A 16,973-nucleotide genomic window follows, 5' to 3' on the forward strand; every position below is an offset into this window, starting at 1 on the left:
CGATCTCTGAATGGAGATCAGGAAGGAATGGAAGGCTCTGCTGAGCAGGTGGTCCATGTTCAGGGAGAAACCGATCGTCCAAACGACCGCGAACGATCTCTCCCTGAGCGCGCCACCATGGCAACTGAAGTTTGTCAGTGGCGCGCTCCATAACTTCCACCAACTCTGAGTACACGGGGCAGGATGGCTGATGAGTAAGCAGACATTTAAATCAGACAAAACAGTGCCTGAAGACGAAAAGGATATTGTCATGGTTTCAAGGCGCCCTTTTTATATATCCAGGTCGCACGCTCATCATTCAAGCTGATGATTCATGGCTGTCACATGATTGCTGTGAGTTGATATTTGATTTCAGACACCTGTCACGCCCGAGGCGTTCCCCTATAACGTTGATGACGTATTGTCGAAGTTCCCTTCGAAAGGGAACACGGTGTTATGACAGACACATGATGCAACAGAGAAGTTAAATGGTAACATATTATTAAAAACAGAATTTGCTCTTTTGAAAACAGACAATTCAAAACTTCCTTTCTAGTTTACTAAAACCATTTACTAATAATAGTTTTACAATTAAAAACAGTTTTTGCTAACTGGAATAAAGTTAAAGTCAATAATAACAGAGATCATTTACATATAATCAGCAAAGCACAGCAGCAACTTCAGAGAGAATGGATCTTTAAAAAAATAATGTTCAGGGTTTATGGTAAGACAATTACAATTAAACCTTATGGAAACTTGTACTTGAAAAAAAAGTACATTTTATATATATATATCTCGACAAACATTAATGAAGTATCAACATTTTCTGCACTGTTCTGCAAGGCTGGAAACTACCTGCTGAAAGACAATCAGAATTTAAAGACTGCAAGCGGAGATGAAACACAGGGGGTTATGGGTAATTATAAAGGACGGAGAAGGGAAAGAGAGAGACAGGAACAAACCTGCCTTCCTCCACCTCTTCCTCCTCATCCTCATCTCTCTTGTCACTCAGCAGCTGCTGGAGTCTTCAGAGGTCAGAGGTGAAGGGTTAAAGAGAGCAAACGAGGAGTGCAGAAAGACAGATAGAGAGGGTACGGTGCACACATTAGTACAGACGGCTGTTGATCACAAAGATGTTCAATGTGGATAAGGACACAGCATCTTAAAGGGGTCATGAACTGTTTTTCTTAATTGTTTAATACTATTGAAAGAGGTCCACTTATGATGTTTGCGTTATTTTTACATTCAAAAACATCAAAATCAGTAGCTAATACACCTGCTCCTGTGGCGTTGTGTTAGCAGCGCAAAAGGTTGTGGGTTCGATTCCCAGGGAACATGTTAGGTAAAAAATGTTAGCCTGAATGCACTGTAAATCACTTTAGATAAAAGCATCTGCTAAATGCATAGTTTTAATTTAATTTAATTTAATAAGGTTATACAGCGACTGTGTTATTCCGCATCCAGGCACTGCACAATATTTAGCGATCTTTAACAGCATGTTTATTGCTTGGTTGCTCGGTCCGGTTAAGCACCACTAATGTCTCCTTACTATGTGATGCACAAATCAGTGGGCGGGGCTACAGAATTAGGCATTGATATTCTTCTGGCATTCGTTGGGTCTGGTGTCAATAAAAGCTTTTATTTCAGTAAGACGGACTTTTTCAGTTCTGAAACTTACAGGATATTATTTTAGTACAGTGACCTCTGATATATCATAAGCTCAGCTAAGAGCTGGTTTCTCAATTCATGATCCCTTTAATATATATTATTGCTGATATGATATCTCTGTAGGGTTTTTTGTTTACTAGAGTTCCATTGCATAAAACAACACAAAAACATTGTAAAAAAAAAAAGATGATACTTTGATACAAATATTTCACAAGACGGGAAGCTTTGAGCCCTGACTCAACAAACTGAAGAGCAAATGTTCTGTATTAGATACGTGATTGCTGCTTTATTTGTATATTTTTCATCCTTCATCATCCATTTTATTCTTTTTTAACATATTTTCAGTTTTGTACTATTTTTACCTCTTCTTTTTCTTCTTCTCCTTCCTCTTCAGTTTCTCCAGATCTTTCTTGGCGATCTCAATGATGTCGGAGGTCTCTTGGCTCGGGTCGGGCCCCAGCAGGGCCGGAGAAAAACCTCCAGACGATCCGTAAAACGGAGGACGGCTGGACGCTCGAGTGAGGTTTCTCCTCAGGTTTTCATTCACTGCTTCACTCTCCAGAAGTTTGGCTCTGAAATACACACAAAAGATGTAGGGTGCATGTTTTACTAAATACATAAATAAAGTTCATTCAGCAGTTCTACATTATTAGGTATAAATGCACAACCAAAAACAGTATTTATTTATAATATTAGCCTTAGTAGTAGGATGTCAGCAAAAATGTAAAACTACCTCAGATCCTCGATCTCCTTGATGTAATTCTGAATCATATTTCCAATCTCCTCACTGCCTTCACCTGGAAAACATAACCCTTATTCTGTCAGCATCTATCAGACTCTTAGGCAGTCTGTGACTGGCTGTGTTTGGCGTGCTGTACCTGCTCTGGAGAGCACCTGATTGGCCTGTGCACTGAGCAGCTGCGTGAGCCGAGCGCCCTGAGCGTCGATGGCTTCCTGCATGGCCTTCACACGCATGCGCAGATTATTGTTCTCTATCTGCAGCATTGAGTTCTCATGGAACATGTCGCTGATGCTTTCCAGGCCGTCCTCTCCAACCATACGCTTCCCCTGAGAAACACAAGACCGTTTTATTTCATTAACCAAACATTCAAGTCACCTTTGTTTATATCCCTGAATAGTTTTAGCATACTAATGACAATTTTAATGTATTTGGTCATGCCTACTAGATCTGTTATGTATGCTGCTGATGCCAATAGATACACAGACACACTGCTGAAGGCATGTATGATACAGTACATAAATCCTGCAGCAGATCTAGACAGGTGGTGCTGGGGAGGTGGAGGGAAAGTGTGCTGCAGGTAGGGGTGTGACGGTTAGTATATAACCGTGAGACCGGCGGTTATAGTTGAACACCGTCAGTAGAACTCTATAACCGCCAAAAACGTGTCATTAAAATATTTTTTACAAACATTTTTTATAATTTTTTAGATAGGATCATAAGATGCGCAATATATCGGAAGACATGGTTTTTACCACTTAATGAAGTTTTGTAAATTGTCAGACATGATATTTACCACTTCATTAAATTTTGCTTTGTAGAAAACCTTTCTTAAAAACGAATTTCGTTTTGAACAAATTTTATCTTAATTTTAATAAATGTTTAATCAACCAATTGCATGTATTTTAATAAATAAAAAGCAAATATAGCAGACAATGATAACCGTGACGCGTTCACTTGCACTGCTCTGTGAACTAGAGCGCATCTCATCATAAATGAAACTCAGCGTAGGCCTAAGCCTCATACATTAGCATTAAATATCTTTGCTGCATCCTTTCTAGAACAGACAATGGCTTTTTTTTTTTTTTGCGGCTCGCATCAGCAAAGCATTGCATCATCCATAGACCACAAAACAGTCAGTCAGCTAATCAGCGGATGGCGGGCGGGTGCGGCTTTGAAATTTGCTCAAAATACTTTGGCGTGGATGATGAGTTTTGTGACAGATCTCCTAAACGGAGGTCTGAAATCTCTGCCCCTTTACCGATCAGAGCGCGCGCTGACACGGAGTTAACCCGCTATCTCCAAGATCAACCAATTGACTCTACGGCAGATCCACTAGCATGGTGGCGAGACAATATGAAACACTCTATCCGCTCCTCCAACCCCCCCGACGGTTATGTTATGAACCGTCACATTTGACTCGCGTCATAACCATCATCACCAATTCTGAAACTTTGCACACCCCTAGCTGCAGGACCAGCTAACAGCAAACTATGAACCAAAACATCTAAATGTTGAGTAAGCTTCTCACTGGATGCAGCATAAGTAGAGACCACTCAACTTGTGCCATGCAGTAAATGTTAAATAGCAGATTGCATCAATTTCATGATTTAACTATATATTTTGAGGATACTCTAAAGACATGCTACAACTGAAAGACAACTCACATATAAGGTTCTTACATCTTGCTATCAATGCTATACTAGTAATTGTTAGCAGAATCTCACCGTCCTGTACTCCATGAGCTCCACCTGCAGTCGGGCGATCTCCGTCCTGAGTGCACTGATCTGCTGGCTGGCCTTGTCTTGGTTCACCATCACCCTGTTCTTGATGTTGCGAGCTCTGTTAGCATACTTCAGTGTGTTCAGGGTTTCCATGAAGTCCTGATCTGATGGGCTGGTGCAGGCGATCATCACTGTTCGACTGAGACACCAGACAAAATGTCTAGCTTTATTTATTTACTCATACTGACTAATGCTATAGTGCTAAAAATATATATTTCATCTGGATGTGGTTCAAGTCTGCTGCGATGCATCGCATTATAATTTTTATTAAAAGGGTCATATGATGAAATTAAAATTTTTCAATCCTCTTTGGAGTTTTACAAGCTCTTGGTGCATAAAGAAGATCTTGTAAAGTTGCAAAGAATAAAGTCTCAAATCCAAAGAGATATTCTTTATCAAAGTTAAGACTCAAGTTAAGTTAAGCTGATCCGTGCTGGACACTAAGGAAATACATCAATTTTGCGCTTTGGATCACAGGATCGGCTTTGGATGCACTGGATGCAACAACTGCCTCGTTTGTAATGGGTTATATAGTTTTTGTCCTGTTCTGACAGTATATGTTGAGGGGCGTAACATTTCCGTCAGATGCTTGAAACATTCAGCCAATCACAACGCACTGGACAGCTGGCCAATCAGAGCACACCTCACTTTTAAGAACTATGAGCTTTGAAAAAAATGACGTAATAATCGGGTCATAGAGGAGAAACAATACTGTACATTACGTGGAAAATAATGTTTTTTGAACCTTAAACCGCATAAACACATTTCATTACACCAAATACAGAAAATAATGTTTTTTTAGCAACATCAAATGACCCCTTTAAATAACATCAAAAAATTTCATCATCATGTTATAATGTTATTACACTGTTATTCCAAATTTACAGACGGTTCTTGAAAAATACTGTGAAAAGTGCCTCCTACTAATGTTTGCAGAATTTTAACTCAATTTCATTGTATTTTTAATTTATTCGATAAGAATTGAGAATATTTCAAATATTTGCGTGCTAGATCTCAAGTCTTCCGAAATCGTTCGATATGTTTGACTAAAATTGACAGAAAATGATGTTGTTCGTCAATGATAATCTTCCTGACATCAAATATGACACCATTTGTCAGGTATATGTCAGTCAAAAGACTTTCGAGAACAAATGTTGATGTGATCACAATGTTTTGGGAGAACACGTTTGGCACAGACCTGTTTCCGCCCAGTGAGTCCTGCAGGAGGCGAGTGAGTTTGGAGTCTCGGTAAGGCACATGCGTTGATTGTTTGCTTCGGTCTCCTAAAGCACTGATGACATTCCCTAATGCCAGCTGCATCACAGCCAGAATAAAAGTCCCATGTTCAGTTTCAGGCTAAAGATATCTGTAGAAGATTAATATACATTTTTATTACGTGTCATTGTTTAATAATATTACTCGTTCTGACCAGTCCACAGTTAATGGAGATGCCCTCTTTGGCTCGGTCCCCCGTGGCCCCCGTCCTCTTGAGTCTCTCTGATCCAGCCAGATCCACGAAGTGAAACTTGGCTGTGAGCGTTTCAAACTCTTCCAGCTCAGACGAGCTGCTGGCCAGTCGATTGTCCGTTTCCCCATCCTGCTCTGGGGGCTGAGAAAAACAAGCATGAGTTGTTCAACGACGGCATGTTTTCCAGCCCAAATGTTGGTGTGTTTCTACTAAATATGGCAGCTGTAGAAATGTGGCCCCAATAAGTTATACTAAAACGGTTCTTACATCTTCAGCGGGTGCACAAACGCGCACTTGGCAGATGTGAATGGTGAAGATGGCGTGAGATCGAGAGCTCTGTACATTCATCTGCGTGCTAGCAGTGGTGCGGGAGAGAGCGCCCAACTTCAGACACTGCATCATCTACAGCACACACACACACACACACACATCACTTCAGTCACTTACACTGTTTCTGCTTTATACATGGGTACCACATTTTGGAAAACAAATGGCTGACTCTCACTTCCGACTCTGAGGAGACCGTGCGTGTGGTCATGCCAACAGTGTAGATGCTGCCGCTGGCATCCTCGTGGATCTTAATGTGCGATTTCTGCTTCTTCATCTCCATATCACGCGTGGTGTCGAAGAGATCTAACACCTCCTCGTTATACAGCTGAAGATTCAAGACAGACCATACAACATTAATTATACAAGGAATAGTTCTGCACATATTCTGTAACTATTTCTTATGTATACCATAACCAGGGGTGCACATAAGTGGTCCACAGGTATGCATGTGCGACCAAAATAAAAAATGCATAATATAAATATGTTCTGACAGCATTTGCGTACCGACATGGTTGACAGCTGTTAATGCACAATTACCGTTTTAGATCACAAACTGTACTATATAAGTTTTATTTTCAACCTGAAATCATAAATCTAGGTTATGTTTCAAAGCACAATACAAAACTGTGACATGCATCCACTGATGCTCTTTAATCAGCAGCGCTAAATCCGGAAGCTATACTTACTTGCCAGCAACCCGCCAAAATAAAAGTCTGCTGATTTTAAGTTTGAATATGATGAAAACGCTTTTGTTTATTTTTTTTTAGACGCTTTTTTCCCAAAGTGACTTAAATTTGGGAATACATAAAGCGATTCTTCTTAAAGAGGCAAACAAACAAAGTAGTAGTAAATATTAGCATTTCATTTTTAAGTTTATTTGCTATAAAATAAATGCATTTGTATTTAATAGTATGACTGCTTTTTATATTTAACAATAATATCACACACACTATTATCTAGTTTATTTACTATTATTATTTTTTTTTAAACTAAACAAATAAAGTGTAATTATATTATAACTATTATTAATACATTTTTTATAGTTGCATTTAATGGGGCACGCAATACGCAGTGTGAGGACCAAACCAAATCTCCAGGGTCTCTTATGAGAACCAGGCAGAAGAAGTTATGTGCACCCCTGACCATAACTATTATATTACAGTCTTTGAGGCAGGTGTTATTTTAGGATTTAATATTATGAATTAGCTGTTATATAAGTGTAATTAAATTTTTTGAAATTTTGTTGTGTGCTTTTGTCATTGTTTTTGTTTTACTAGCTATATATACTCTATAAATGTGTGTGTCATAATCAGTATTACTTATATACTATTCATTAACATAATTATTAATATTGTTAATTAACTTTTATCTAAACATTTTCAGTGTTCATTTTAATTTAACATTTTTAGGAGTTTTTCGTTATATAATTTTGTCATTTTGTCAGATTTTAGTTGTATTTATTTTTATTATATTAGTTGTTTTGCTCAATTTTCTTTCAGTTCTAGTACAACTTATATAACTTTGTTTTTTTTTTTTTAGGTGGTTGCCAACTTTTAGCTTTTTCGCCAAATGTTGCCTTTACTTTTCAGTACGATTTTCATTTTAATATTTTACATAAACCTTTTCATCTAATATTTATATTTTTACATATTTTATTCCGGTTAAGCTTTATTTCAATTAATGAAAACTACTTCTAACACTAATTTGATGGTGTCTTCGAGTAATAATAATAATAATAATAATAAATGAATAAAAATAAATAACACATAGTTCTGTTTTTCTGTTTGTTGAGTGCCACCGTGTCCACTTCTGGCTCAACCGGTGGCATGAGTTTGGGCAGGACTATCTGTATAGTACCAGACACATGGAAAGGATCATTAAAATGATCTAGTAAAGCATGGATACCTCCAGAAACTGTGCGCTGATCTTGAACTCTGGGACGGGTCGACCCTGCTCTGCGGCCGCCTGCCGTCTCTGCTCGATGCCTTTATAGAGGTGACTGACCGCCCGCGGGATGATGCCCAGCTCCTCGTCTGGGATGGCCATGTCAAAGCCCGTGCCCATCGTATACGTCTTCCCCGACCCTGTCTGAGATCCAACATCCACACTTCATTATGTAGTTCATTTGATACAAACTGTGCAGCTTGAACTCGATCATAGCCGTGGTGTAAAATTACATGATTGCATTAAATTAATAAACGCATTCATGACATCACATTTAATAATCTTATTAGCCGTTTTTCGTGCATTATATAGAGTGGCACACGTGTATTTCTCTGCTGGAGTTTGATAAATCTGTCTGGGGGATGAGAGAGACTGATGATAAATCAGGATTAACGCAGTGCCAGAGGGAGAGACAGACAGATATCAAATCTCTGCGATGGTGTTTGGAGGAAGTCGGCTGTGAGATGCAGGTCACAGGCAACACTGGCAAAATAAAACATGTATGGATGTCAGAGGAGAGCTCGCACATATGCTAAATGATCTTGAACTTATTTAAATCTCTCTCGTGTGGGACAGTCAATAACCAGACGTGTCTTAAAGTCAACATTAAATGGCATTTGGAGAAACATGAACCTGTCCGTAGGCAAAGATAGTGGCATTATAACCCTCGAAGCATCCTTCGATGAGTTTCTCAGTGCAGTTGGCGTAGATGGTGTCCTGCGTCGAGTCCATGTCAAACACATAGTCGTACGTGAAGGCCTTGTCCTTTCCCAGAACCACCTGGGGTTCGCCGGGGGTCACAAACGTGCAGATGTGACATCCTTCAATCTTTTCCTTCGCCAGCTGAGGACGAATCCTGTGACACAGAAAGAGAAACACGAAATAAATGAGTCAGAGTCACATGCTGAATAACAACGAGAACCTCCTGATGTGTTGAGAAAGTGAAAATTAGTCATCTTAAATTAGACGGCAATTAGTGGGTCTCACCGCATCGAAGAAAATGTCTTGCAAGAAATTTTACACTTCAGGTATGAAATATTTGTCAGTTTGAGAGATGCTTTCGTAAGTTCAGCAATATACAAAAAAACTAAGATCTGGTACATAATTTCTGTGATATTCTGGCTTTTAAATCTGGATCTGGTCCTTCTTTCAAATATTGCTCTCATCACTCATCTTTCACTTTCATCTTACCAGGCAAAAAGTGTTAGTCCAATCAATTAGAAAAGTAACATCGCACCTCTCTTTAACAAGCCACATCATTTGAGGAATCATTCTTGTCTGTAAGATGAATACTTAGCGGTATGGTTTGTTCAAATCACCAATCAGCAGTGAAAGTGATGCTTGCATGGCTTGGTAAACGCCTCTAAAAAGAGACTCTGATGTCACTTCCTGTGGTGCACCTGACAGAGGCGGAGCTCTCACTCTGACTGTGAGAGACACTTTTGTTCGGAGCACAGTTCACTGGCAGCAGCACAGAGAGACTATTGTGTGTGTGTGTGTGTGTGTGTGTGTGTGTGTGTGTGTGTGTGTGTGTGTGTGTGGTGCTGGATCTGTCCTGTACTGAACACCAGAGAGACAGATATATGTGGGTGAGAGACACGTAAGCAGAGGACGTGTTGGAGCCAGTCTGTAAAATCTGTATCGTTTGTGTTTTAAACCAGGACAGCATCACATAATTCATATCACATTTCTGTACTGGGTAACAAAAGAAAAATTTAAAATTAAAATAAATCTACTATGAGACTGTATTGAACAGACTAAAATGATGTGCTATTATTAACATCTTTATTTGATTAAATAAATTATCTAGGACCCAGTCGTGGCCTAGTGGTTAGCGAATATGACTCGTAACCCTAGGGTTGCAGGTTTGAATCTTGGGCTTGCAATAACACGACTTAGTTGCCCTTGAGCAAGGCACTGTTCCCTGGGTGCTGCAGTATAAATGATGCCGTGTGTGTGTGTGTGTGTGTGCACTTCGGATGGGTTAAATGCAGAGCACAAATTCTGAGTATGGGTCACCACACTTGGCTGTATGTCACTACAGCAACAGCCGCCCACACATCCTTTTCACTGGCAACTTCTCGCATGTGCTCCCGAGGGACTTTTATTTTGTATTTACTTTGAGGCCTAGATGTGGGTTCCATCAAAAATAGGTTAGGTCCTATCTTTAGCGAAAGTGCCGCTTCTGAAACATGGTGTGGCTGGTGTATCAATGAATGAATTAATCCTTTATATATTTATTTATGACCACAGAGAGTCAGAACCGCGGTTTAATGTCTCATCTGAAAGATTCTTTCAGTTTAGTCACTACACTGGGGCATTTGTGTTTTTTTCAGTATTGTGTCCCAAACACTACACTGGGGCATTAGGCCCCACACAGACCACAGGGAGAGCACCTCCTGCTGGTCTCACTACATCTCTTCCAGCAGTTTTCCCAGGAAGTCTCCCATCCAAGCACTGACCAGGCTCTTGGGAAACAGGGTGATATGGCTGTGGATGTGGTGTAAACACAATCATTCACTAGAGTGGCCACTGCTCCTATCTGCTCCTATCTGGCCATTGATCTCATGCCTCAACCTACCCTCACTCATGAACAAGACCTTGAGATCCATGAAACCCTCTACTTGGGGAAGCAAATCACTTCCTACTTAAAGTGAGTAGCATCACTTGGCAAGGTCGGCAAGTTTCCATCCTGACTTAAACAGCCTGGACCAGCCTACACTTCCTCACCTAAGCAATCTGGTCTGCCATGGCGAAAGGCACTAACAACCTTCCAGCAACAGCTAAATTTTAACAATATAGGCTTTGAACAACTCAGACAAAAACAAATTCAACATAATATAACAATATAACAATTGAATAAGACTTATTGTGTTCTTTTTCAGGAAGCAAATCATAACATTTTCTAACCCAATCCCAAAAATGTTAATCTTTCCAATATCAATAAAACATATTTACAGCAATTTACAGCCAAGTCCTTGAACTCATTACATCAATGAATATGATGCCAGTTAAAACACTCCCTTAATAATCCCACAATTACTAAGAACAGAACGAGCGTTCACGTCTTCCTGAATTCAGACGTCTGCAGACAAGTCGCTGCCTGCCATGTCCACATCCCTGAGGCAGCTTCATACAGTGTGTATAAATCATTAAAGCCTGATCTCTAGTCGATACTCCTGGCTACATTTTATGAGAAACCTGGATCATTTTTCCCTTCCAACATTCCAAACCAAACCTTTAGATGAAAGAACAGATGATAGGATTCACGAAAAGTGCAGCAAATCAAATTCTAGCATCAGACTAAGACTACATCAGTGAATACCACCGAGAGGAAGAGGAAGAGAGAAGGAACTTGTTGGATAAGGTATGGCTGGTTGGACAGTCTTGCATTATGCAGGGATCTGTCTCTCTCTCTGTGAGGTTTTCCTCCCTTGTGACAGAATGTAGGCCACTACTGGATATACTGCTGTTTATCCTTAATTCCTCATTTACACGCACTCAGCGATCTTTGACTTTCAGCTCAGATTAATGATTATTAGTAATCCACATTCATGTTTGGGACTATTGCACAAGCACAAACAGAAATGTACCGGTTACTAACATAACCTCGGTTCCCTGAGATAAGGGAATGAGCATTGTGTCGTTTATATTTATTATTTATTTTATATTATTGCCCATTTACTGTACTAAAGTGATCATTCCTGAATCCAGCATACAATTAATTAAACAAATAATCTATTAATTAATCTAAATATGTTAGTCTTGCCTGGAAACGTTACTATAGTTCGATTTACGTCCACTCCACACCTCCGCCAAAGCAGAAAACAGACATGCAAGAATGGAGAGAAAGGGAAAGGGTGCGGAAAAGGAAAGCACTTCAAGAAGAAGCAGCGAAATGTTGCAAAACTTCCGATCTATTTAGGGCTTTAAGTGTAGGTCAGTGTCATCTGTAAATACTATAGCTAGTTTTTTTTTTCTTTGTAAGTATTGAACTGCTAGCAGATTTATTGTAAAGTTACATTAGTATTTTAGCAGACAAATATTCACATTCTTTTATATACAGTGAACACCATGAATGTGTACACCCCTTAACAAATTCAGCAATTACTCTTTACTAGAAGACATGCTAGGGTGTTCAACAAGCCTGCTTGATCAATTACCAAAGAAGAATGACAAAGTTATTCAGCAAAATAAGATTTTATTATCAAAGTGCTACAATGTTGTGTTGCAAAAATGAGTACACCCTCCTGAATGTTTTTTGATCAACAGCTAAGTTAAATATTAAACCAAAACTTTTAAAGACAAGTCATTTCTTGATAATTAAAAGTGATATATAGCTCACTGAATCATACTCAGACTTAATGATAGCAGCAGTGGAAGCACTTGAGAGAGAAATGCCAGGTGACTTATTTCTTAGCAGAAAAGAGGACAATGGTACAAGATGAATACCAAATTATTGTTTTAAGTGTAAAAATATAGCAGAAGTAGCACCGACATTCAAAAACAATGGATTTGTTATAAGGCTCCTGAAATAATCCGATCTTCACTTTATGTTTTCACTTAGTGATGAGTGAATTTTTCCTAGAAAAAGAGCAGGAGAAATAACATACAAATGTCTTAATTCAGTCTGTTGTTCGTTATCTGGCTCGGCTTTGTGTTCATCTTCAGTTCTCTCTTCACAGCAGTTCAGTCAGTGAACTGTTTGAGTACATGAATTACTCCGGGATATTGGTTTGTTTTGAGTTCATAGGGAGTGTCAGCCACATTAAAAAAGAAATTAACATCTTAATTAATTTGTGGATTAATGCTTATTGGAGACGCGAACCGTTTAAAATGATTCAGTTCGATTTGGTGAACTTGTTCAAAAAGATCGGGTTACATTGAATGATTTGTTCGTGAACCGGATATCACAAACTGCTTTGTTTTGAACTCTCTCACACAGACACGGAAGAGAAGACAATTCTGAATAAAGTCGTAGTTTTTGCTATTTTCGGACCAAAATGTATTTTCGATGCTTCAAAATATTCTAACTGACCCTCTGATGTCACATGGACTACTTTGATGATGTTTTTCTTACCTTTCTGGACATGGACAGTAGACCGTCCACACAGCTTCAGTGGAGGGACTGAGAGCTCTTGGACTAAATCTAAAATATCTTAAACTGTGTCCAGAAGATAAATGGGTCTTACGGGTTTGGAACGACATGAGGGTGAGTTATTAATTACATCATTTTTATTATTGGGTGAACTAACCCTTTAACCGTCTCTTAATCCAACAAAGCATTTCTGGACAGGTTATCAAGGAAGCTGGAATGTATTCAGTACAAATGGATAAAACTCAAGATTTGACAGCTAAGAATCAATATGCTATTGTACTAAGATGTGTGACCGATGTCATCAATAAGAAACTAATTACAGTCACTGACTGGGAGTCCTCTTCAGGAGAATTTCGGGGGGGGGGGGGTTGAATTGGTTTTTTTTTTTTACAAAATGAGATTTAAGACAAATTATGAATTAATTGTGTCCTTTTATTATTGCTTTGACAAAATGCTGCACATTTATTTGTTAAACTTATTAAACTGAAATGCACCTAAAAATATACTAATATAGCACTTGCATATTATTGATCTTTTGTTGCTTTTGATTGCTTCTATTGTCCTCATTTGTAAGTCTGCTAAATGACACATTTTAAATAGAATGTTAATGTAAATAAATAAACTAAATTTAAATTTTAAAACAAGCCTCAAATCAAATAACACAAATAAAATAAATCTCTTTATATAAAAAAATAAGGCTTTGTCTGTGCTCTTTCCATTTAAAATGAGAGGCAACCACTGCATTGTAATCCTGATCCAAACAAAGATGCTGCATACGTGCAACATGAGCAGTTTTTAATCTGAATTAGATTCTATAATTTTGAAATTTTGAAGCAAAAAAAAAAGAATGGTTAGACTTCAGTTCTGTAAAAATATACATAAAAATATCAGCCATTTCCTTGGTTTTTGCTGTAAACAAAGCAGCGCTGCACTTATGAACTTTAATATGCATTATGCAGAGGGAAGATGAAAAGAAAAAAATACCATGTAAACTTTTTTTTAAAGACAGTAAGTTCCCCTCTGACATACAACTATATAAACTCCTACCCCTAAATGATTAGCACCTCAACTGATTTGAACCGTCACATATTTTTGAATCGATTTTCAACTGGCTCGCGTTTAATCATTACATCCCTAAGAAATGCATTTGCATCGCAACAGATGGGGCTGCAAACATGCAAGGGCAGAACAAGAGATTTTCTACACTTCTCACACGTGAGGTATATGTGATAAATAAGTATATGTGAATAACCACCTTCCATTTTGGCTTGTTGCATTTCGTTGGTTTATACAGCGACATGAACATGTACAAATCAGGCTTCAGTATCAAAGTAAATAGAAGATTCCCATAAGCATCAGCGATGCAACGTGAGAGACTCCAAGCTTGGTTGAACTAGCTCATGCTGCAGCTGATCACTGCATAGAGTTTCTTGCATTAAATTAAATTGCTATATTAACATAAAAAATAAGTTTGAACTATTATTACCTATAACAATCTACTTTGCTATCTCACTGTATTGGTTGTCAGGACTCAGGTTTGATCTCCGCAATTCTATCTCTAAATAACTTTTGTGTGTGTGTGTGTGTGTGTGTGTGTGTGTGTGTGTGTGTGTGGATGGTGTAGTTGTGGCATCTAGCGAACTTAACTCTTAAGGACCTAAAATAAACACTTTTCCTTATAGCAATATACAGTAAAGCACATTTTACCGAAAATCTTGCTACTGTAATAAATGAACAAACAAATAAAAAGTAAATAATGGCCTTTTTTCATGTTAGATGTTAGAAATAAAATATCTGCTTCAACCAACATAGTGAAAATTCACTCCATTTTTAATTAATTGAGATGCATGAAAACTAATATAATATCCATTTCAGCAAATCAATAATTTGAATATTTTTCTAGGAATTTACTGACACGAGAATTGTGGCCTATACTAATAATCTGATGATTATTGTCACGTTATGGTTGATATACGATTAATGGCTACTTTGTCTTACACAAACTAAAAATAAAACAATAAATAAAACCAATCATTTTTAGTACTATAATGGAATAAAAAACAAAATCCAAATGGTATCCCAAAATATACTGAACCAAATATATTGATTTTGAGGCTTATTAAATATTACAGTTAAGTGATATCAAATAATTCATGTTTTTAAAGAATAAATTGAAGTTAGTTTTCAATCATAATCTAAATATAAAACATGGGAAATACGCCCAATATTATTGACCAAAATCCAGCTAAACAGTTTTGCATAGTTTAATGGGTTGCACTTTATTTTACAGTATGTGTACTAACATGTACTTATAGTGTACTAACAGTGTATTTATCTAAGAAAGTTCTGGTAACACAAGGTAACTACATGGGGTAAGGTTAGGTTTAGGGGTAGGTTCAGGGTTAGTACCTAGTTATTACATAGTTATTGTAATTGCTATAATAAGTACATAGTATGTACATGAGGAACAGGACTGTAAAATAAAGTGCTACCGTTTAATGTTGTGTTTAAAATTGAGTCATGAGAATGTGCATCGCAAGAATAAGCCAGAGCTGGGATCTGTGCTGACAGTCTCTGTGTGACACAGCTATTGATGCAGTGCAGTGAGGCGGCACAGCTTCTCACAGCAGGAGTTTGTTAGTGCAACATGTGTGAGAGCCAAGAGATGGAGAGATTCATTCAGTCCCACCGGCCTCCCGAGAAACACTCGAGGGAGAACCGGCCCTAAATACAGCATGAGATATAATGGGAGTAAACAGATATCAGATGGACCCAGATGCATCGTGGGATACAGTAGAACAGTCTGTCTCAAATAATCAGCCTGTTCTTTTTTGTCTTGGCAGTTTATCAAACATTTCTCGTGAAATCCCAGTCTCAGAGACATTTGGAAGAGCATGAAAAGGCAGAGGGCAACAGGTACGAAGGGTAAAACTAGGGTTTTCAAGCGAGAGGGAGCGTTCTTTGTTCTCAATCCAAATGCATTGGACTTGTTGCCATTTTGTCCCAGAGTAAAGCAGAAGTGTCTACAGCTGTCAGGTGCATCTGCCATCACATAACACATTTAATTTTAAAGTGCCCCAATTATGCCATTTTTAAGGTTCCTGATACTATTTTGGGGGTCTCCTACAATAGGATTACATGCATGCAAGAAAAAAAAAAAAAAAAAAAAACAATACCTCCAAATATGTAATGTCAACTAATTTTCCAGCAATTTGCATATGATTCATTTGAAACAGTCCTAAGATTCAGTCTCCCTAAACCCCTTTCCCTGAGCCTATTCTGCTCTGATTGGTCAGATGAACCGGTCTGATCTGTGAAAAAAATCAAGCTCCTCTGGCTCCTCCCAGTGGTCCTATTGCCATTTGCAGTTACAAACCACTCCCGGTAAGAAACAACCAATCAGAGCTGCGGTCCGTAACTTTGTTTGTGTTCAAAATGTAGAAAAATGTATATAAAAAGCGAGTACACCATGAATCCATTTTCCAAACCGTGTTTTTAGCTTGTCCTGAATCACTAGGGTGCACCTATAATAAGTGTTTATATTCGGACTATTTTAGATTGCTTCGGGGTACCGCGGCGGAGTAACCCAGTACCTTTGTGATTCTTCATAGACATAAACAGAGAGAAGTAGTTCCGGCTACGATGTTCTTCCGCAAGACGCAAACAGTTCTGTTTATTATCCGCTAGAGCGTCAAAAGTTACCGACTGCAGCTTTAAGGCCCTGATATACTTCAAATAAAATCGAGGAATGAACTTATATGACGTCATTTCAAACAAAATCAGGCCAAAACGAATTTCGTTTTGAGCTGACTAATGCAAACTTTCTGGGGGAGTTGCTTTTGGCTCCTAAACACCATTGAGCTTCCATTGGTCGTTGTTGTGTTTCGGGGATACACGAGAGCATTACGAGTCATGTCTACATTAATCTACACCCCGCCTCCAGCACCACGGGGGTGTCGAATG

At 38.4% G+C, this 16,973-nt stretch overlaps 1 protein-coding gene across 4 annotated transcripts in view; it reads right to left on the reverse strand.

The window, feature by feature from the left end:
• LOC127947112 (kinesin-like protein KIF21A) overlaps positions 1–16,973 on the reverse strand; it is a 58,702-nt gene that overhangs the window by 36,416 nt on the left and 5,313 nt on the right. For 2 of the 4 annotated variants that reach the window (XM_052544076.1, XM_052544075.1), the window contains exons 2-12: positions 8,546–8,768; positions 7,874–8,056; positions 6,144–6,293; positions 5,906–6,040; positions 5,600–5,779; positions 5,369–5,484; positions 4,114–4,309; positions 2,526–2,715; positions 2,381–2,444; positions 2,010–2,219; positions 942–1,004 (exon numbers count right to left, since the gene is read on the reverse strand). In XM_052544076.1, coding sequence (XP_052400036.1) covers positions 942–1,004; positions 2,010–2,219; positions 2,381–2,444; positions 2,526–2,715; positions 4,114–4,309; positions 5,369–5,484; positions 5,600–5,779; positions 5,906–6,040; positions 6,144–6,293; positions 7,874–8,056; positions 8,546–8,768 — 1,710 coding nt within the window. The remainder of the gene's footprint in view (positions 1–941; positions 1,005–2,009; positions 2,220–2,380; positions 2,445–2,525; positions 2,716–4,113; positions 4,310–5,368; positions 5,485–5,599; positions 5,780–5,905; positions 6,041–6,143; positions 6,294–7,873; positions 8,057–8,545; positions 8,769–16,973) is intronic. The other 2 variants (XM_052544078.1, XM_052544079.1) reach the window with 1 other exon arrangement.

The sequence above is a fragment of the Carassius gibelio genome, chromosome A25 (assembly GCF_023724105.1).
Source record: "Carassius gibelio isolate Cgi1373 ecotype wild population from Czech Republic chromosome A25, carGib1.2-hapl.c, whole genome shotgun sequence".
Taxonomy (NCBI): Eukaryota; Metazoa; Chordata; class Actinopteri; order Cypriniformes; family Cyprinidae; genus Carassius; species Carassius gibelio.